Raw genomic sequence first — 23,255 nt, 5'->3', positions numbered from 1 at the left:
TATTTGAGAAGGATGAGAGACCTGGACCAGTGGGGTGGGAAGGAGGTCCTGCAACAGCACACAGCTGTCAGGCTATGGCTTTTGTGTGTTAGCTATCACTATTCAAAAGGTGCATGCATGCCTTCAGCCAGCCATGAGATCCATAACCCTTGAGACTGACCAGTGCGCTGATGCCTTGCAGCACAGGAGATCCTAGAGGATGCTCTCTCCAGTCCAAGCAAAATGTTAGGATGCTTCCTAGCACCAGCTAAGGAGAGACTCTGCTTTGCATCCCACCATCCACAGCAGATCAGGCTGCCCCTGTGAAGATTTACTAACCTGAAGTCACTCAGAGATCCTTAATATAACATACGTGACCTTTATGTCCACAGTCAGTGGCACCAAGGAATTCAAGCAGCAGTGGCAGGATGGTATAGTGCATTTTCAGTAAACTGTATTTGACAGTGAGATGTAGAAAATACTTTGAATGGGAAGTTAACTATTCCTATCAGGGCTCACTTTTATTATGAAGTATTTTGTTAAGCATGAGCTTTTCTGTTCACTGTTCTCCTTCTGCTTCTACAGCCCTCCATGTTTCTGCCGGAGTATCCTCCAGTTCTGCTGCCTGCATCCTGTGGCTCTGGCCACCTGCTGGAGCAACAAGGGGCTGGGAAGAGAGTGCAGGCAGGAGGGCATGAGCTGCAGCACTGCTGCAACACTGCAGCAAATGCTGCCTGGCTGCTTATCCAGCCTCCTGCAGCCACTGGCATAGCCACTCTCATCAGAAGCCCCCAACAGAGAGTTCTGGGATAATCCAGTCACAAACATGTTTCTTCTCAGCTGCACCCAGCTAGCAAGTGGTTTACACTCCTAGTGAGGAAGCTTTCCATCTGTGATACTTCCCTGAGGTAAGGTAAATGGGATGAGATCATCCACACAGAAGACACAGTTTTGAATCAGTGCTGCTGAGCCCCAGGCTCCAGTTTCTCCAGAGGCACAAAAGACACAGGTTACAAAGGACTGCATAAACCCTACATTCCAGCTGTTGGTCTGAGACACTTAGTGCCACCACCGCACACCACAGCTAAGAGGCAGATACTTTCCAAGGATGGAGAAAATCATTCCACAAAAGTGCAGCCAGCTTGGTGACCCAGGGGCACAAACCACCTGCTGAGGAGAGACTACATGTTCAGCCTTCACTGACATACATCCCAAGGCCAAAGTGCTCACACCCTGAAAAACCCAGCCCTTCCTGCAAAGGCTGCATAGTGTCCAGTCCCCTTCCCAATGCCAAATACTCCATTTGGATTGAAGCAAGGAGGCTGCCTTGGTTTGGACACCCAGGACAGGCATGGTTAGGCTGACCCAAGCACTGCATACTGATGGGCAAGGCCCTGCTTGCAGAGCAGGTTTCCCAAGGGAGGATCCTGTGATCCTGAGAGGAGGAGCAGTCATACTGCTCCTTCAGCAGACCCAGACATCCTCATCTGCACCTGGTCCTGCAGAGAGGCATTGCCACCAGTCACAAACCCATCATTTCATGTCCTGGCTAGTCCTTGGGACAGGCCAGCCTCCAGAATATCACAGTTCCTGACCAGGCTACTCAGGACCAAACATAGCACCAATGGAGACCACTTCTGACCCACTTGCAGCTGTTGGGGCTGGCATCACCCCCACAGCTGTCAGAGGCACAGCTCCTTGCTCTGCAGGACCACCTTTCCCACAGGCTCTCTAGATAGCAGCAAATAAAAATCATTGTTTCATTTTTACTAAGGCCCAGCCCACTCAGGACACCAAATTCCCAAGTTCTGGGATGGGAAGTAAGCATACCCAGAAAAAAAGTCAAGTTATTTTTCTGCAGCTGGGATCATTCCTCCCCAGGAGGGAACAGAGCCTCTGGTGAGGATCCAAAGAGACGGTGAGGATGGAGGAGACCTCTGCAGCTGGAGGAAGGCTCAGGCTTCTCCCCTTTTCCTCACCACTATTGCCCTGGACTTGCCTCATGGCTTTCTGCTGCCACTCCATAGCCACTGGCCTTTCCCAAACCGACTCTGGGCACAGAGCCAGGGCAGGAGATCCCATGCAAGACAGCAGCCACCAGCCCAGCTGAAGCCATGGGATGCCATACCTGTAAACCCTGCCTCCGTGCTCTGATGCCAAGTGTCTCCAGGAGAGCCACACCTGTGACAGGCTAGTTACCAGCTCAGGCAAAAATTCTACAGAGAAACAAATGACTCAACAGCAGCTGTGTTAAAAGTGTTATATATTTATTGCATTCTTAATAAAAATACTTTTAAAGAGAGAATTTTTTCAGCATGTACAAGACATGGAGATACGAGGGTTGAGCAGAGTAGTTTGCTTTGACACAGACACTTACTTCAAAAGCCAGTTAACATGATAGGTGCAGGAAGAAGTATCCTTTGCGAGCCAGTATACAGAAAAGCCACTCCACCGAGGGGTCTACACAGGGCAGGAGACATGTCCCCAGATCTGGCCAATCTGTAATAGTCCACACAGGAAACTAGGGGAGACATCAGGCAGTTTATAGTAAAAAGTCCTTTCTCCTGACCAGTACCCAGCCTTTGGGGATTTGCATTAAGGGCTGTTCATCCTGCACCAGGATGCTCTCTGTAAATACATCTGTGTGGTCAAACTGATGGCAGTAATAGTGTTAACTCCCTCCAGTGCCCAGCACCTGCAGAAGTCTCCTCCTTTGCAGACCTGAGGGTTCCCACAAGGGATCCCCCTGGACAAGATCAAAGGAGCTAATCTTACTGCTATACCCATGGGAGAGCATCAGTAGGGACCAAATATTATAAAAATATAAAATACTAATATTAATATATAGCAGCAGCACTATATTGACTCAGAAAGCCTTTAAAACATATCACCCTTTCAGCTCTCACTGATTCATAAATTAGATCCACTTCTGTCAGATTTCCCAACCTGCCCTTCATCTGAAGAGAGGCTGTGACTTTTGCAAAATATGAATGTTTCAAAAGAAGTAAAAGGACATCCTCAGTGGAAGGTGAGCAAGTTCTGCCCTGGTCTGGCACCAGCACTAAAGGGAATGTCATCTGCATGAAACCAGTTGGGTCATTCCTCAGGAATGAGGTTTTTTTCCTTGCCAGACCACTACTTCCTCGAGCAATCTTTTATTGCACCACTAAAAATAAATTACTTGAATTAGAATTATGGAACATCTTAAAAAAAAAAAAACAAAAAACAAAAAAGGAAAAGCATGTAATGAATGCCTGACACAGCAGATATACAATGGACGTTTCAGGAAAGAAGCTTGTGCACTATACTTTGAAAGGAGGCCAGACAGGCTAAAGATGGCCCTTGAAGATCACACAAAATGAGCCATCCTTCTGCTACACCGCGCTGCCTATGCTGAATTCCACAGAAGCTTCTGTAACTTTTTTGCCAAGTCTGTAGCCCACCCATGGCATGATGATGCACACTCATGTTAACTGGAATAGTGTCCTGCAACCAACCTCCAAATACAGTAGAAGAGCCTGGAGAGCACGGTGTGCTGTGTGTTAAACACCTTGACCCTTTTCCCTGCTGAAGCTTATCAGGATAATGGTCTGGGTTTTTCCAGACATGGGGGCAGCATGCTAGATGCAGAGGTGAAAATTAAGGAGAAAACAGACATATTATAAAAGAGCTACCACATACATGATCACCACCTGAAGTGACACTATTAAAGCCTAGTTCCAGAATCAGTGTTTTACATGGGAACCTCACACAGCTCTAGAGCAATTCAAATAACATAGTTCTTTCTTGCATGCATATGGGAAAAAAAGCAGTATAAAATCAAGATGTTTAAGATTTTAACCTATGTAGCTGTGAATTTAGACTGTAAACTCTTCATGACTGGAAAACACAGTACAGATCCCACCCTAAATAAAACTAAGTGCAAAGTAACTGTACTGAAGCTGACAGAATTACAGTAAAACAAAACCAAACTGGTTTGATGTAAGTAGCAGGCCCTACGTCTTTTCTGGTTTCTGTTCAGTCTCCCACATTTTGAAGAGGTGAGGTCATTCAAAACTGAAGATTTGACAACATTCAAGAAAATAGTATGATACAATTATATTTAAAAGTTGTCATATGATGAAATAATTGTATTTTAACTGCAATTGTGAAAGGTAGGGGTTTCAGACTGGAGCAAACAAAAGTTGAACTCTTTAACACAAGTGCATGTGGCACTGCAGGATCCTTGCAAAGGCCTACACCTTTGCAACCCTTTTCAGCAGTCTAAAACCCCATGGTGCTCAGATCTGTCCTCAGAATCATGCCTTCTTCCCTTTCCTGCACAAGCTCTGCTTTTACACTCCTCTTCCCAAAGCTGTGTAGTAGTCACAGTAAGCCCCAGACAGCCCACTATTGCTGAATGAAAGATAAAAGCAATGATCAATAAGAGTTTTAATCGCCATAAGTCTGTATTTCTACACATACTGCATATACTAATATTGAGGAAGATAATGGAAATGCAGTAGTAGGATAAATTTGTGAGTTGATTACAAAGGGATCTCTGTAGCATGCTGTTTCAGTAAAAAATATTTCACAGGCATGGAAAGATATCCAGATAATGACTTCTATTGCATCTCTTAGTTCATACAGCATTTAAAGCATGGGGAAGACAGTGAAAACTCTTAATCTCTATGAACCCGAAGATGCCCTACATTCCAAGCTCTATAGTATCTGAGATTCCTCTTTGCCATTGCAGAGGGCCAGTCCTACAATTAGCTGCCATATTCATATTGCTCTGTTAGTCAACAGGGGGGATGGATGGGTTGGGTCAGCTGTTGACCCTCTCCACAGAATACTGATACACATGGGAAGCCATGTGAACATGCGGCAGCTCAGGAAGGGGCATCCTTCTTTACTTTATGTGAAACAGACTAAAAATGATGTTTTCTTTTTCGTGACCTGGTGGCCCGTGCAGGAGTGAGTTTTAGAGAGTTTTGGTTAGACTCTGCACTGGGCCTGGGGGGCTGTTTAGAGCAAGCTGCTTGCAGACAGGACCCTGGCATGGCACTAGGATCTCGTATCCTCTGGAAAGCACGGACCCCATCACGTATTTCTGTCAGTGTCTGACACATCTGGCCGACCTGGCTGGTGAGGTCAGCCACGCTCTGGCTGACGGCATGCATGCTATGTGCCATGTCCCTGTGAATGGCCACCAGCTCCTGGCAGAACTGCCTGAACAGGTCTGTTTGCTGTGCATGGGAATGGAGAAGCTGGCGGTCGAAGCTGGCGAGGGGCGGGCTCCTTGTGCGGGGGTGCGGGGGTCTGCAGGCCGAGGTGGCGCGTGGGGATGGACAGCGCAGGTCCTGCCTTTGGCTGGCAGCTTCTGAGGGCTCTGATGAGGAAGAGGAGCGAAGGAAGGAGGGCCTGGAGAACGGATTGACACCTGCACCAGCCCTCGGCAGCGAAGAGAAGTGGTGTTCCTGAGAAGTGCCTGGCATCCCTTCATCTTCATCAGCTTAAACAGAAGAGGAAGCATGAATTATTAATGTGAAATCCCTCTCAACACTGGCTTCTGTTTCAAGATATCTCAAAGAACATGGAAAAAGGGTTTTCCCCTCCCCCCAGCCTGCCAGTTCAGACAAGCCTGTAGCTTCTGATTCTAACAACATGCAATGTTAGAATCTGACAAGCTTAGCCATGAGAAACCTGAGAGCGGGTGAACCCAAGCTATTGTGGTATTCTGTACAGCGCACTGTTCATTACCAGAATATGAATCCATTTCAGACAGTAGCAATGACTTCTCTTCCCCAAACCCATAGGTAGCTAGCACAAATATTGTGGAGGGACACAGACTTCACATGTAAAAATCCTGCTCCCCCATCACTTCTTACATCCTCTGCACTAAGAAGACTGTAGATGTTGTATTTGCTTCTCTCAAAGTGTGTTCTGCAAAGCCACCATGTGGCTTGGCATCACTAAGACAATGAGGCAACCAGACAAAGCAGCAAAAGACTTTTTATGTTAATCAGGCAAATACACTTGATGCAAAATCAAAACTAAAGCAAAATGCCACAGGAAAACTATAATCAGTCTGATAAATATCTAGTGATGTGCCAGGTCACAGGTACAGGCATGTGAAGAGTAAGAAGAGACAAGGTTTCACCTGGTGCAGCTGCCCACTATTTCCTTGTATAACCTGTATTCTTTTTACCCCTGAAACAGTGGAACTGGCTTCCAAGATAGATGCAAAGAATGACCAAGTCCCACCTTGTCAGTTCTGGAAGATTTTGTTCTTGCTTTCCCACTAACAATTTCAGATATAGGATCAGACCTAGTGTGGTAGGACAGCGCCACCCATGAGGTGTCAGTGGACTCACTTCCCAAGAAGCTATCATCTCCTTCTCCTCTTTGTATCTCTAAAAGCTCACAAAGAAGAAGCCGCACCGCCACAAAAGCAAACTGTGTACAAAACTATGGAAAGGACCTGCACAAAGCAGCTTGTGGTTTAGCACTGGAAGGTGCCAGAATTGTGGTGTAAGAAGATTAACTTCAAAAGCAGGGCTAGCAGTTTCTTTAGAACCAGTGAAGGAGTCATTATTGTCTACCTTTTTCACAGTGTTCATGCTGATCCTTCAGACCACTACTGAGAAATCATTAGTGGCCCAACCTCAGCAATGAACACCAGTGATCACTGAGACCCCCAAAGCTCTCTCGGAAGTGATCCACGGGAACAGGCAGGTGCCTTTCAGTTTGGTAGCATTGCTGTTTTATCAGGGTGAAGATATTCCAATCCTTTACAAGTACTTTTTCCGCAGACTGGAGGCAGTCATACTCCAACTACAGATTCTCCCTCACTTGTAGGATTAATTCATACTTATAATCTACTATGTACTCTCAGATGATAGTATGGAAAAGAACTAGACAAACACATAAAGTTGACTTTAACTTGGAAACAATCCATCTCAACACTCCACAATCACCAGAGCAGAAAACAACCACAGCAGAAGGACAGGCAACCCAGCCATCTCACACAACACACAGTGCTCTTCTGGTGTCAAACTGAGATATGCAAGCATGAGACAAAGAGGTGTTAAGGCAGTGATACTTACAGCTCGTTGTCAGGCTGTCAACCACGTCCAGATCCGCTCTCCTGCGGCCATGCCTCTGGTGGGAGGAATGCAGCGCCGACTGGATGGCTCTCTCATGGGCGGTCAGGACGATGGCTGAGGGCTGCCCCGCACTGCTGGGGCTGGAGAGGGACCTCTGCATGAGTGCCAGTTTGTCCTTGGTCCTTCTCTTCATGTCGTCCCATCTGTGTTTAATGTCTTTTACAGACCTGGGGACCTGGCTGACTGATGTGATCTGCCTGGCTATGCCTTCCCAGATCTTGTCCCTGTCAGCATGGGATAGACGCATTGTCTCCCTCCCAAACAGCATGGCTTCATTTCGGGTCACCTCAGTGACCAGAATGTCCAGTTCTTCCTTGGAAAACTTGGGCTTCCTCTTTCGCTCAGCCATGTTCCTTGGGTTGAACATCCCGCAAAGCATAATTGGGTAAAAGGAAATCAGCACAAAGCAACCCCCTGCATCCAACCACTTGGCCAGTGCAGTACTGGGGCAGAGGAGTTTGGTGGGATCCAGCTCCCCCAACCCACAACAACCTCTCACCAGGAAAAGGCAGCTGTTTTGTTTTTAGAAGGCAATTTTCAAGCTTAAGAAAAAAAATACCAAGCAACACTAGTGTGAAGGAGCCTTCTCAGCTTTAAAGGTAAAATCAAATTTTACACATCATCTGATGCCCTGACTTATGCATAAGATTTTCAGTTCAGCCTCACATCACTTGCCACATTTTGTGCACAGAAAAAAAACGTGAGAACTTGCAATCAGAGCGGTGAATTAGCTTCTAATGTGACACTGCTTGAAACTTAGAGAAAATTTAGAGGCCTGAAACATATCTTATTGTTCTATCTGGCATAACATGCAATAGAAAATTTTTTACACCATCTTCTCTGTTACAACTTGCAGGATATCATGAAAAGGCGATATCAAATTTGGATTTTTTTTGCAGTACGTAGGACTTTCGACTAGACTGGTGGGCAATTTCTGCAACTTGCTTTCCCTAAGGAGAAACCTCTTTTTTCAGCACTGGGGTATTCTACATCCCGCATTTATCTGCTTCACAGCAAGCTCTTGTTTCACCCAGAAATGGCTGCCATTTCCCATTGTTCTCAAAAGGAATGAGGCCACCCACTTGATTTTCCTGGCTAGGCTTTCTGTCACTGCCACCAACATGAGCCTGCATCCAGTTTCTGATGCTTCAGATGAACAACTTGTAGCCTCAGCCCATTGAGAAAAAGAGGCAGCTATCCTGAGAACAAGCAGTTTTGTCCAAAGGAGATTTGTGTTAATTTCTCCAGCCACAGTCAAACAAAACTACAAAATAAACAAAACATTAGTCCTAACTATGTTTTGTTATTGGGAAAAAAAAAGAAGGCAGTAGATCTATTCAATAAGGAAACAGAAAACAGACTGTCTGAACCTACAGAAAGGTGCTGACCCACGGCATTCTAGCTCCTTCCTAGTGTCGTTAATTCCCGTAATTGTTGTTTAATCAATCTCACTGACACTGCAACTGGAAAACCAGTGGGAGAAGCTGCTCAAATCCAGGCCACATCAGGGAGAGAGTTGGGACCTAAGTGCAGAGGCATTTCACAGGAACAAACATAAATGAATGCATGAGATACTCTCTTGGTGAAGTTTCGTTTATAGAGAGAAAGAAAGAGCATTTAGAGAAGATGGTAATGAAATGATGGAGAGCCAGCAAAGCACTTGTTATCCTGAATCTCAGAAAACCCCAACAGAAATCTCGCCAAACTTAAAAGGAAAAAGGAGTTCTCCCAGCTGAACACAAGAAGAAGGGAAAAGGCTACATGAAACATTGAATAAGGGGATATTTACAGTTTGACTTTTATGGCATTCAGCAAAACTGGGCTTGGTGTATGCCCTCATCAGATAAGCATGACTGCACAGTATCATCAGTGCCTCCATGAGGTGGCAACAAACCTCCACTGCTCTGGTGAAAAAGTGTAACAGTATTCTGCAAAGTGCTCTGGGTAGGGGTGAGCTTGCAGAACAGAACAGCACTCTTTGGAGACAGAGGGTCACAAAACCTGGTGCCCCTCTTCTCTGCCAAACTCACAGCTGCTGTCACCAGCAAAGCTGCCTCAATGGGGAATTAGAGCCCTGTCTGCTCTCCCCAGACAGGATATCTCACCAAGTGCACTTAGCACAGCTTATGGTAGGCCTGGATATTCAGATTTTAGTGTTTCCACTCATATGCTCTGGCACAACTTGGGTCAAAACAATCTTACTTACATATTCCAATAGCAAACTTGCCACACATCGAGTAATGAGCTCTGGCCAATTTTAATCACAAATTCAATTAACCTTAGGTTCCTAAGAGGCACATCAACTTCCTCCTAATAAAAATGCAGACAGTGTTACTGTCAGAGGGATCCTTTTCTCCTCTAGCATGCCATATGTCCCTAGAGGCAGTCACTGATATCTACAAGTACCTCTCTGGTGATGCCATGAGGGTTTCAGCAAGCTCCAGAGCAGCCGCAGCTGTGAGGTTGTGAATTCACACCTCAGCCCAGGTTAATCTGAAAGTGCAAGACACACTGAACAGTAGGCACCTAATGATAACCCCACAAATATATCAATCAACTCCACTTTTCTTGGCCTCTAAGAAACAAGCACGTAATTTTTCCCAGGGCTTTGTGAGGATCACAGCCCCACAGTAATTTAGGATTACTTCACTCTGCATAAATTTGACTCTGTAATAGATAAGAATATTTGCTCCACTTGCTGCAAGGTAGCAGAAATCAGTTTATGATGTTCAACAAAATGATGTTCACAGGCTGGTGGCTTTTACTCACCCTGAACACAAGGGCCGTCACAGTAACCCTGCCTGTTTTTTAAATGCTTATGTTTAAAAGGTCCTGCAAAGTTGAAACAGGAGCTCCGTACTAAATAGATCTACTAGTCAAAGCTGGTCCTGCTTTGGGCAGGTTACTGGAACACATGACCAGAGCTCCTTTCCAAGCTATATTATTATATGAAAATCAAATCAGAGATGCCTCCATTATAAGGAGATACAGGAAGATTTACAGGACAGTCTGGCTCCCCATGATCTCCATGTTTGGAGAGGAAAGGGGGCAGAAAGGAAGACAAAGGAGAAAGCAGCGAGAAAGTCTTGCTTCAGCCTTTTCGCATTGGCTAAGGCAAACGATGAATTTATACTGTGTCAAAAGCCAAAGACCTCACAAACTCACATGCAAGAAGGGTTACAGACTATAAATGCTCAAAATATCCTGGAAACCTCAAACATGAGGTCCTACACTTCAACAGTTCAGTCAGGCACTGCCAGTTTCTATCCTACATCTGGCTCTGGGCCAAGTGATACATTCACAGAAAGATGGACTTTCCTGGACTTTCTGAATTACTTCTGTTTTTTTGTCAGATCCATTATTTTTAGAGGACACCGGCAACTAAGAGAATTTCCTCAGAAGCTACCAGGAAAATGGATGGTCCTCTGTAGAGGACCTTCAGAATCCCCAAGATCTGCCATCAGCAGCAATGTACGGTTTGTGTCCAAGACAGCATTTATTCTGTTTGCTGCAATCCACAGTAAACAGCCACCAGAAAAAAAAAAGGAGGAAGATGTTTGCATATGTTGGAGGTTCCTGAAGTATTGCAAACAGCAGGGATTTACTCTGGACAGAGATGAAGGGTGCATTAGCCATGTGCCAGCAGCCAGCTTAGGAGAACACACTCCCAGCATCAGGAGTTTCTCTTGACTAACTAACTGATGAGGGAAAGGGCAAGACGATGTTACCATTGCCATGCCATCTGCTGCACTTGTTACTCCTTCCTACCTGTCATCTGTTGCCTTGGGTAAACAGGCACTTGAAATTAAACCAGCAAGTGCTGCAGTGTATATATTGTCCTCAGGCAACACGAAAATGGACTCAGGTGTGGTATTCAAACAACAGAAACAATAGCCAGATCTACAACAAGAGAGAGGAGTCAGCCCAAGCTGCCCTCCCAATGCCATACCCACCTACCCAGCAGGTGAGTAGATCAGCTTTGCAAAGCACTCCATCTGTGAGTGATAGCAAAGAGCACCATCTGAAAAACAAAAAGAGCGCTGTCTACAGCGTCCTGGAAGTCAAGTGTGGTTTCTGTATGTGATCTCAGTGTCAGGTGATGTTCTAGCACAGAATATTGAGCACACCTTAGTCTAAAAGGTGCTAACAAACAAAATCAAGGCTTTTTGAGGACTCCCATTGCCACTAGAACTGTCAGACACTATATAATACTACTGGTTATATGCACTTTTCAAGAGTAAAATCAGAAGGTCAGTAAGACTGGTATAGCCTGCAGAGACCCTTTGATACACTCTTCCCATGAGGGGCCACAAACATCACCTTTCCACAAAGCCATAACCTCCACGTCTTTCAAGGTTGTACACAATGGCCCAGACCACACTCATACTGAGACTGAACCATAGCAAATACAAGTTTAGGCAAGAATAATCTGCTCTTTGGTGTCAGCATCACAAGTAATGCCTATTTAAATCCAGACATGAAACTTATGATCATGGCAGTAGGAAGAAGAGCTCATCATAGAATTTTTGCTTTCCAAGACTGTTTTTCCCCAGCTTCACCCTCATGCAGATCACAAAGATCCAAATCTATGCAGATTTTTGAACTTTGCATACTTTACTTCGAGATATATGTCTGCATACCTGTATCTCTTCAGTGTATCACTGCTTCTTTTTGAAGTGATGACTCCAGCCTCAGCCCTGGTCTAGTATTTTATCTCATCCAGCAGTGAACAACTGTAACAGCTAGAATCCTTACAGAAAAACAAAATCCTTTGCTGAACTTTATGAAAATAAATGTCAGAACAGCTGCTATCCACGTGAAGACTGAAATGGCCAAAAGTTGTGCAACCAGATAGGACCAGATAGGTCAATCTTGCATTTACCTGTACTTCATGCTTTTTATTCCCGTAACGAGGGACAACTGAAAATCCTAGACACCCAGGCCAACAAACCAGCTAATCCCATGCTGCCTCACTCTTGCAGGAAATGCCTTCCTCATAATAACCACTTCCAAAGCTCCCCACAGAAGCAGCACTGGTCTGACGGGCCTCACCGTGCAGCAATGCCCCGTTCTGGTGACTCGCCACACGTACGAGGCCTCAGTGACCGACGTTGTGCAGATTTATGCCGACCCCAGAAACGCTGCCCCACGGCCACACACGGGCCCTCCCTGCCGCAGCTGCCGGCTGCTCTGCCGAGGCGCAGGGCCAGCAGAGGGAGCGCAAGCACACGCCTCAGCTCTGCCTCCAGTCGCCCGGCTCGCCCTTCTCCTCGCACAGGACAGCTGGCACTGCCGACCCACAGCCAGCACCGACAGCTGCTGCAAATGAGGCCCAGAAAGAAAGCAAAAAAAAGCACCTCTTTTAGTATCTGTCAAATGAGTAGGGATAAAAAGAAAAAAAAACCAAACAGAATCAAATGTTACCTCGGGGGCAATGCAAAGCATTTTGCAAATACTTGAACATAACAGAAAAAAATGAGTAAAAAAAATGGAGTGAGACGTATCAGTGCTTGTAAGAATGGATAAATACGATCATCTTTAACATTTATTCTCATTCCAGAAAATAGCAATCCTCCATATACACATTCTTGTCTTTTTTCAGACCCTTTCTTTGAATCTGATGTCAAAGATACTAATTATAATAAATACTGAAACAGTACAAGCATACCATTTGCAAAATGAGGTGACATTTTGGCTTGGTATTCCAACACACAAAATAGTAAGGAGTATTTGATGGCCTCTCTCTGGAAGACAGAGTCCCAAAAGGGAACGCAGAAGAGAACTGGACTCACCTCATCCAGTTTGCTTTGGTTTCATCTGTCCCATCAATGGATTTGTAGCGGTTGTTCTTATCAACGATCTGTGGAACAAGAGAATGGATGCAGCACATCAACAAGCTGGTCCAGGCAGGAGAAGGTCTATGAATCTCAAATCACTGCTTCAGTTCTAGCCTTGAGTCATGGTGTGAAATTCTGTAATGTGAATCTCCACTATCCCAGTACTACAGGCTGCTGACCTGAAGCGCATAGAGGCTACTCTGAACTGACTGAGAGCCATTTTTTTATGTACAAATATCTGTAACTATGGATGCAGCTGACAAAATCATTAACAATCCTGGGATAAAAAATACTAACTTCCCTTTTGGGACAGGGCTGAGACACACATTTATTTTACAGACAGAAAATTGTGAGGAGCATTTCACATCAGCAGGTCTCAATTTTTCCCATTAATAACTTAAGTCCTACATTGCAAGTCTCGTATTTAACATGAGTTGATCCAGTGATCTCTCTATCTCATATGCTAATCAAGTCATGTAGTATGAGGGGAAAAGAGTTTTGGTGCTCGAATCTGCATGTAGATCAGTTCCTGATGGACCAGATTTTTTTTCTGGCTTCTTGGACACCTCCTCAGCTCAGGCAGGCTGGGAGGGAGTGCTAGGGGCCCATTGAGAGAACTCTGCAATCCCTAGATCATTTATCTATACCCTTAAGCTGCTAATATTTATGGCAGGCCGATGCTGATGTAGTGCCCATGTGGCCAGTGAAAGACCTTCAGAGAAGGGGGAAGATGGCTAAGGTTTGGCTCCACAAGCCCGTGACTCCCCCAGCTCTGAACTGCATGGCTGAGGTGTCACTTAGTTGGGGAAACTTGTCACTCACCAGCCACGAGAAGAATCCTGCAGACCTGTCCTGGCTAGAGATCTGCCCCTCATAGGGCCCAAAGATGTGACCTTTGGGGATCACCTCGTTCATACAGCGCACGTCGTTCTCCCCACTGGGCTCTTTAACCACCTCCATTCCAGGCGGGATGGTCAGCGCTGCCCGGTCCGGAATGCCAACGGGCACTGGCGTGTCAGACACAAACACCGGGGGGCCATGGTTTGGACACTCATCCACAAAGTACTCCTGGCAGGACTCACAGACTGCAGATGTGAAGGAAACAGGGGTTAGGTATGGCAGACATAATGCACAGCACTCAGGACAGCTCCCTGTCCTCTCCTTGGCCCAGCTGAGCCCCCTCCCCAGACTGCAGCCTACACACACACACAGATGTTTCACTGCCTGCTCCCTTGTTCTGCCACACCTCTCAACATGGGCTCTGCCCCAACCCACACCTCCCCTACCAACACCTGCACCTGCCTGAGCCCTGGTGCCCTGCATGCATTTGCCACTGATGGCTGAACACACGTGGAAAGGCCCATCACCACCTGCAGAGACAGAGGCTGAGGGCTCCCTGCACATCCCTGCTTAGCAGCAAGTCCTCTAGCCAAAAGGTTTGATTCTCCACACACCAGAGGGCAGCTAAAACAAGCATCCCTGAAAACAAATACCCTCATCATGTAGCCTTCATTCTGTGCTTGGGAGAGAGACAGCATCCCAGGCACCTGTCCCGTCCCCAGACAGAGACGCAGGTCTGCCAGTTGATAATCTGTAGGTATGCCAACATAAATGGTACCAGTTTTCTTTCCAGAATAGGAGGGAAACAGTTGTCATCTGCCCAATGCTCCCTTTGCAGTTTCTGAATTCAAGTCATTGTGTTTTCTAGACTCTCAGGGTTTTCCAATGTGCATTTTCATTTGCAACTTTCATGTTTCCTCCTACCTCCCTACTTCTGCCTAGCCCCTTCAGGGACAAGCTGCTTCTGCACAACAATTTCCCTACCAACCATGCCAGTCTTTTCAGATAAGAATGCAAATTTGCCCTTGGCTTTCCTCGCCCCCGCCGCTTCCTGCCCCTAATTGACAGGGAAGACCAAAGTCTACACAAGCAGCAGTGGTTCTTTTCCCTCACTCATAAGACACTTACACCAGAAATCCACTTGCTGAAAGCTCTTGGTCATGATTACATCCCGTTTCCCTTTCAGTTTCTTGGGTTCCATCTCAATGGACTGTGGGTCAGGCCTTCCAGAGCTGAGGAGGGAACGACAGATGATGTTAACCTAGCAAGATGCTGGGACTGCAAACAGAGAGAAGCTGAAGCAACGGGGCTTGACCAACTCCTTCAGTCCCACCACTGTAGCAGAGAAATAACTAAACTTGCCACCCAACCTGCCAAAAGCTGCTGTATCAGATCCTTAAGGCTAAAGCCCACAGCAGGAAATGGCTTCAGCTACAGTAGGTGCACATGAGCAGGCAACCACCCCAAGGCAGACGTCATAAGGAAGAGCTTTAATAACTTCAAGCAGTTTGAGTATATTCCTCAAAACCACCTTTAAGCTGGAAGGTGGAGAGAAGGGGTTAGAGCACATCAGACCAAAGCTCGACCACATACCAAGGCTGTCCATACTCCTGGTCCCGGTGTGGAGAGCAGGCCTCTGTTTTTATCGTCACCATCTCCCCTAAGGAAGCCTGGGTCTGGATCAAACAGTCCTTCAAGTTCTCACTCATGTTCTGAAAAGGAATGAAGGAAGGAAGTAGAAATATGAGCAGCTGAGAAATGACAACCTTGCTCCCCCAGGAACCACAGCCTTCTCCCCCAGACCAGGATGCAGCCAGTAGATCAGGCTCCCTCCTGGCACCAAGAGTTGCCATCACACACCAGAGCACCCACACGTGCACGTGGAAACCTCTTCCTGCACTGGGGAGGGAAGAGCGGTTCACCTGCAGGTCAGGTGAAGAGCATGAGCCATGGAGAATCTGAAGTATGCTTCACAGAGCCCATTAAAAACACACATAGGATTTCCAATACACATGGAATTTATGAGTGATGGGTGTGATATGTTATGGGAACATGGAGCACCACTACCTCAGAGCAAGTCTTTGGGGACAGAAGGACAAGAAAGAGGAATGCAGATTGGGGCACTGAACCAGGATCTGCCTACAGACCTTACATATGCCAATTTCCACCTGAGAACAGAATATACTGTACTACACACCTGCAGACAGAGCTTTCTATGTGCTCTGGACACCTCTGAGGAACAGGAAGAGTGCCTACAGCACCCTTCAGGACTCCACCAAGACTATACAAATCATGCTTGTGATGTTCCTTTACAGCAGCCAGAGCTGAGCCACCACCACCCTTCTGGCAGGCAAGGCTGCCATAGTGAAAATGCCTCTCCCTCTGCTCAACCCAAGAGCCAGGAGACACTTCACAGAATCATCAATCACTTAACAATGTTTAAGGACAGCAAGCTCCAAAACAATAACACTTTCCTCCCCCTCCCATTGTGGGGTGGTGCTGAAGAGAAAATATACATATGCCAAGTGATAATAATTTGGAATAGATTTAGATTTTTGAAAGGGCCACTAAGCATAAGAGCATCTCAGTTTGAGAAAAGGAATAAATTAGCGTGCTGCTCATCTCTACATTTGCATTCATCTTAAGACTTCCTCTAAGGCACACAAACTGTCTGCTCTCAGGTACCACTCCAGATTGGACAGATTTCACAGTTGCTCCCCAAAAATCCCCTGTGATGGCCCCTTCCATGTCCACTGCCCAATGACATGCTCTGTTATGCTGCATACTTGCAGTGCTGACAGAGGGGCCTCCACAGCTCATCAGATCACTTCTGTCAGGGAATCTGGTGGAAGAGCCCACCCCCATCATGGCTTGGTTCAGGGCATTTCTAAATTCATGTTCACAAACCCCTGAAGATAGGAATTTTTCTTATTCCACACATGCTTGTATGGGCCTGAACACCATAGAAGTCTGGTCTGCATTTCTGCCCTATTTACCACAAGAAGGAATGCCATTCCCAACCTCTCTGGCTCTGCTTTGTGCCAAGGGACAAATGATTCATTTTTCCAATCAAACTTCTCACATGACAATGTGCAGCCTGAAAGACGTTTACCAAGCCTTTATCAAGGAGTGTTACTTAATACTCATACAGTGGTCTGAAAGCAAAGCCCCAGCATAAGTACAACTAGACACAGGCAAACACATGCACTTTTAAGCCTTTACAGGACATCCAAAACAAGACAGATTTTCTTTCAGAATTGCCACAGCCATTCAGAAGGAAAGCAATAGTAACGCCAAAGAAGGGCTCATTACTTTGGCAGGCTGAGTCCCTTGTCTGCGCTCTCTGGGACAAGAGGAAAGCTCTGCAGTCCTGTACCCATTTACCAGCAAGTGCTGCAATCATGGCCTACCTGGCCTTCTCAGAGAAGAAAAGATCTTTTCTGCAAAGTCTGCAGTAAAGCAGCTGAAAAGGAAGAAAGCTTGGGGAGCAGGAAAATGTTAAAAGACAAGAAGAGATAGGTGCTGCCTCAGAGCTGGTTAGCTATGGGGCCAGCACTGTCACAGGAAAGGTGGATGCTGCCTGTGGGGCAGATGCTCTCAGTCAGAGCAACCACCTGTGTTGGAAGCCTGGCAGACAGGACACCTGAAGTAAAAACACCCATATCATATCCCCAATCATTCCGTAGGAAGAGATGCGTATATTTGTTTCTGATGATAAAATGGCTTTTCCTTTCCCACTCTTGCCCCATGGAGTCTTACAGAGTGAGAAAAACCCTGTGATGATACATTCTGACCTCCTGCCAAGAAGGTCACCTTGCTTCCTTCAGCTCTGGTTAAACTACTGCATAGCTCCAAATAAAGGGGAAAAAAGAAGAAAGAAACACTGTGTTTACTTCACACATGAAGCTCTGTGTTTTACTGTATAGCACATTATGCAGCCTGCCCCTCTCCTGGTCCTCCCTGGACTCCCTCCTACTTATCAGCAACATTCCTGTGCAGCACACTGGCAGGAGCAGCACCTTGCACCGAGATAACGCCCTCCCTGCCCCTGCTCAGGATTGCCGTGTTCGTGTCCAAGTGCTGCATTTGCTTTCTGGTCACCGTGCCCAGCTGGGGTTCTGTTTTCAGCTGGGGCTCTGTTTTCAGTGAACCACCATGCTGCTGTAAGAGCCCTTGCTCCTGCAGGAGCTCCCAGGCCACCATGCATCCTGCCAGCCCTCCCACACGCTCTGAGAGTAGGTGACTGCTTTAAGAGCGTCACACAACTCCTTGTTGTCCCACCCAGCAAACACGCACAACCCAAATTCACCACTAACTCACCTCTTTTCATTACTTGCAACTTGCTCAGATTTTATGTTGCCCACAAACACAATCCAAATTAACTTTGTGCTTTTTTTCCCAGGACACCAACAATCTTAGAACCAAGATAATCATTTAGGCTGCAAGTGACCTTTAAGATCATCATGTCCAACATAAATCTAGCTCTTCCAAGTCCACCACTAAATCATAGAATCATTTAGGCTGAAAACGACCTTTAAAATCATAAAGTCCAACCATAAACTTAGCACTGCCAAGTCCACCACTAAACCATATCCCTAAGTGCCATAGTTACATGTCTTTTAAATAACTCCAAGAGCTGGGGACTCAACTACTTCTCTGGGCAATTTGTTTTAACACTTGATAACTCTTTTGTAATTTCCAATCTAAACTTACCCTGGTGCAACCTGGAGGCATTTCCTCTCACTTGTTAATAGGGAGAAGAGACCGATTTCTGCCTCTTGATTAGCATTGAGCCAAAAACCCAAAAATTCCCAGCTGAGACTACCACGCTACAGCAATGGGGCTCCTTTTGTTGTCACACTGTGACCCTTTATTTAGTCAGGTTTCCTTTTACACATTGAATCACAGAATGGCTTGGGTTGAAAGGGACCTTAAAGATCATCTAGTTCCAATACCACTGCAGAGGCAGCTTCCATTAGACCAAACTGCTCAAAGAATCATCCAATTTGGCCTTGAGCATTTCCAGGGATGGGCCAGCCACAGCTCCTCTGCGTTCCAGGGCCACAACACCCTGACAGTAAATAAATTTTTTCTAATATCTAATCTAAATCTACCCTCTTTCAGTTTAAAGCCATTCCATTCCCCCTTGTACTACTGCCACAAGCCCAGTTAGTCTGTCCCTAGCTTTCTTAGAAGTTCCCTTCAAGTACTGAAAGGCAGCAATCAAGTCTTCCTGGAGCCTTCTCTTCTCCAGGCTGAACAATCCCCAGTCTCTAAGCCTGTCTTCACAGGAGAGGTGCTCCAGCCCTCTGATCATCTCCATGGCCCTCCCTCCTCTGGACTCACTCCAGTGCGCGTGTGACACAATGAATCATCCCACCTATTTATTCCCATGACTTGTTGCACAATTCAGTGCATTAAACATGCCAGACTTACCAACAGTTTTACCTTTAGTAAAATTATAGCAACACCAGAAGATCATATTACATTAGAAAAGAACTATTAAAAAAAAACTGTACAGACTGACTATTACAATTAATGCCCCTTAACTCACGACCAATCTGATCCATATCAGCTGTTATGTTATTTTCTGGAAGCGAACATCAGACTGCAGGTAGCCTAGTTTAATTTGCCCAGTTAAACTTAACATTGGCCTACTTGTTTATGAGTAACACACAACATTTTTTTTAAGTCTAACTCATTATACATGCTTTTATTTATTTTTTTAATTTATTTTTAAATTAGCATTTATGGCTCAGAGTGCACTGCTCAGCCAGGCCTTTTAAAACCCCTGGACGCAAGCAAGCCAGAATAGCAAACTTTAAAATGTACTGCTGTAGTAGCTGCTATTTGCTAATTTCTGAAGCTACTGCTACAACACAGAGCATTACACTGCTGCTGTAACTGGTAACACCTTCCAGCTTTTCTTCCAGGAAAAAAAAATTGACATTTCTCCAGTTCCAGACCTCAGCAAATGACCGTGCTTTTAGGACTCTTAGCTTCTGATGTATTCAAAGTGGTGTTTAATTTTTCTCAATTTCACTGCTCATTAGTTTCTCTTTATTGTCATTTCTCCACTTCCTTTAGCTTTCTACAGCTATAAGAGTCTAGTACACATTCTGCAGTTTTCACTCCCTCCACTTCATTGTTTTGGGGTTTTCTTGGCATTTTTTACAACTGTGTTTGTTCTAGCACCTAAATATGAAGAGCCTCTGAAGATCTCAGATGATGTGGAGAAGCGCCATGTAAGCATAAGAACAGCAGCTCCTTGGTTACTGCTGAGGGTATTCCCAGGGCGTACTTGGCCTCACTGTGCATGTCTCTGTGCCTACCAGGACATTTAGCCTTCCCAATGTTCAGTGGGCACACAGCCTACTACAATGTCCTAGCAGCATGTCAGCAAGGCCAATCCCTGGTCAGAGAGATGCTGTGATGACCCAGGTGCTGTCTGCACAAACATCAAGTGCTTTGGATAGCAAAGGCAGTTGTGCACAGTGGTCCTTGGCAAATCCAGGACACCATTGTGACTGCTACAAATCCCAAGAGGCATCCCTGGATCATCCCTGGGTTCACAGGCAGTGCCACATAACCCCTCCTGTTTTCTTTACAAAGCAGGCACGTTTCTGGATGACACACATTAAGATCTCCAGTGGCTCTGCCATATTGCTCAAAATCAGGGAAGTAGAAAACACAAGAACATCTGAGCTATTAATCTCCAATGCAGGACAAAACCTCCAAATGGGGTTAAGCATGAACAAACCTGTGAATTCCTGTCCTCAAGTATACTGCCTTTATCACTGCCACTCTTGTAGTTATTAGTTAACAGTCACAGGCTCTTATCTGCATGGATCAGCCTCCAAAACAGAGCTTTAATTTTACATTTTACTGGCAGGTTTCCCAGACTGGGACATTCTTTCATGTGAAACAGCCATACAGGAATCCATCTCCTCCTCAGCACACAGCTTCTTCACTCAGCTTCTCACTGCTGACCTTCTGGAGGTCATCCCCTCTTCTTTTAAGGCAGATCTTGCATAGCTCGTACCACATTTTAAAGGCCCATGGTGAAAAATGGACATGAGTTCGTATGCTTTTTCTACAGCTGCATATTATTACCAGAAATAGTAATCCAGAACAGTGAGCTACTGACAAGCTGAGAACAGGGAATAAAGCACAGCATTCAAGGCTCTGAGCTGCCCCCCACACAGCCACGGAAGACCCATGCTGACCGTTCTCCTGGAGGTGAATGCCCTTACCAAAGTCCTCGGCCATGCCAACGACTTCAGGTCACTTTATGAAGTACCAGTTGGCCGTGCAGTTCATGCTTACAGCCAGCACAAACTCTGAAAGATCAAAGATCCCACAAAGCAAGAGGGACAACCAGCTTGCTCAGAGGATGACCACTGTCCATAGACAGATAAAAGCCAATGCTCTACTGGGAAAATTTGTTTTGCCTAGATGGTTGCCACAGCACTTTCCCCACAAAAGTACAACATTTTTGTGGGTGAGGCTGTCCTCCACCCGGGGGTGCAGGGGAGCAGTGTCCCAGCATAGCAAAGGTTGGTGGCAGCATGGCAAGACCCCATGACCTGTCTGCCAGCCTGCTGCAAGGCCAGAGCTCTTCTCTGATGGCCACAGAGCAAGGCTGAATGCAGCCAGCACATCTGACAACAAGCTGAAGCAGTCACAAATTCACACCTAATTAGTGAAAGTTATAGGTCACGCATGAGGTAGGATTTGAGCAGCCATGGACTGTGACCAGGACTTAACTCATTGTCAATTACTCCACTACACTCAGAAGCCATAAATTTACCAGAAGTATGAAATATTTTGTTTGAGTTTCAGATTCTGAAAACACTTGAAGAAGGTCAGGACTACAAGATAGATACCTGCAAACGCCACCAGTTTTTCTGCAGCTTTCTGAAGAAGCTTGGAGAGTAAGCTTCAAAACAACGAAACCTAAACCTGTTATACAGCAGGGAAGACTGAGAGTTTCCGCTGGTTCTAACTTGCCCAAGACCAGCAACTGACATGACAAATAGAATGGGGTGCACAACACCAAATTCCCACTGCCATCCTTACTGCAGATAAGTTGGGAAGAGGGAAATTCTGGTTTGCCAACCTGGAACTCCTCCTGTAGTCTCTAATGGACATGAGATGAGTTCACACTGTCACTCTTACATGATTCATTGGCAAAACATGTTATCAAAACCCTCCATGATCTGCTTCATGACAGATGTATTTCAGATGGGGAAGAAGACAGAAAACCTCTGAAATAACCCCTGAACCAATCTTAAGTTTTGTTTTATGATGGCTTCTAGTGAAGATGGAACATACTGATAAATACTTTACAAGATTTGTCACAAAATTCTGTGTTGTGGTCTCAGAGCATTTGCCCTTTGTTGATCTCAGAGAGAGTAAGAAAAGGATCCACGTGCTGGTCCATGCACTGTCATGGATCAGCACAGCCTATGCAAAGCAGGTATAACTTGATGCAACTTCTCCATGTAAAGTATTGAGTAAGGACTCAAACAAGCAGGATGCTGACAATGTAAAGCCCCCATGCAGCCTAAAAGCTTCTGAAACAGTGCAACATGCCACAGAACCAAGGCAGGTAGTTACTGCAGTTGAAATAATACATAAGTGACTTGCATTTTTAAAATACATGGAAACACCTCATTTTTCCTGTACTCAGGATCTCACAGAATCACAGTTTCAGGATAGAAATGAGAATTATGACAATCTGACTGACACCCCTTATGTCCCACTCCTTTCCTTTTAGCCCTCAAAAAGGACAAATTCTCCATCTGAGACTAGCAAGAGGAAGAGAAGCCAACGTTCCATGAGTTTATCTCAGTTGTTAATCCTCATCACAGACAAGTCATATGTGATTCTTTTTAGTTTTGGGCACCAGGCAAGAGTTCTTCCAAAGCGCCCTGGAACCTGATGGGAAAGGGTGAAATACCCAGCATGCTGGGACACTGCTTTGAGCAACTGGAAAGGATTGCTTCCCAGGTTAAGGGCTGTAATAAACTTCACCATCTTTGGTCAGAACCACCAGTTGCACTTCTTTGCCTCTGGCTTCAACATAAATATATACCTACATTTATAAAGTTAAAACAAACAGACACAAAGCCCCAGTACTAAAACTAGATGTTATTTTACCATTTTTCTCCCTAAGGACAGAATAAGAGTACAACTAAGTGGCAGCTGTGAGCCTTCTTCCTTAAGGCACTACTGAAAGGTGTTTGGATAGCAATAGTGATAAGGACTGAATAAAACCACATACAGAGCTGAGCCCTAGATATGTAGCCATGCAGTATCTTCTCAGCTTTGCAACAATTTGTATCATTCCTCTGTGTAACTCTTCCAATTTTCTCTGTATTACTTCAAGATGCTGGCACTAGAAAGCCACGTTGATGTAATACTGATTCTGAAGTAAATATAAAATTTA

General features: G+C 45.5%; 2 protein-coding genes across 7 annotated transcripts in view; one reads left to right on the top strand and one right to left on the bottom strand.

Moving 5' to 3' along the window:
- SYT13 (synaptotagmin 13) overlaps positions 1 to 23,255 on the top strand; it is a 176,017-nt gene that overhangs the window by 40,120 nt on the left and 112,642 nt on the right. The window lies entirely within an intron of this gene.
- The window catches only part of PRDM11 (PR/SET domain 11), a 44,918-nt gene that overhangs the window by 11,922 nt on the left and 9,741 nt on the right, over positions 1 to 23,255 (bottom strand). For 2 of the 5 annotated variants that reach the window (XM_054276207.1, XM_054276210.1), the window contains exons 2-5: positions 15,398 to 15,516; positions 14,933 to 15,036; positions 13,787 to 14,049; positions 12,920 to 12,987 (exon numbers count right to left, since the gene is read on the bottom strand). In XM_054276207.1, the coding sequence (XP_054132182.1) occupies positions 12,920 to 12,987; positions 13,787 to 14,049; positions 14,933 to 15,036; positions 15,398 to 15,513 (551 nt within the window). In that variant the 5' untranslated portion in view covers positions 15,514 to 15,516. Of the gene's footprint in view, positions 1 to 2,356; positions 5,474 to 7,067; positions 7,481 to 12,919; positions 12,988 to 13,786; positions 14,050 to 14,932; positions 15,037 to 15,397; positions 15,517 to 23,255 lie in introns of those variants that run through there. The other 3 variants (XM_054276212.1, XM_054276209.1, XM_054276208.1) reach the window with 3 other exon arrangements.

The sequence above is a fragment of the Melozone crissalis genome, unplaced genomic scaffold, assembly GCF_028551555.1.
Source record: "Melozone crissalis strain CALT ecotype California unplaced genomic scaffold, PUWL_Pcris_2 ptg000018l_1, whole genome shotgun sequence".
In the NCBI taxonomy this organism is placed as follows: domain Eukaryota; kingdom Metazoa; phylum Chordata; class Aves; order Passeriformes; family Passerellidae; genus Melozone; species Melozone crissalis.
Note: the sequence above shows the minus strand (reverse complement) of the source record. Positions and strands in the feature narration are given on the sequence as shown.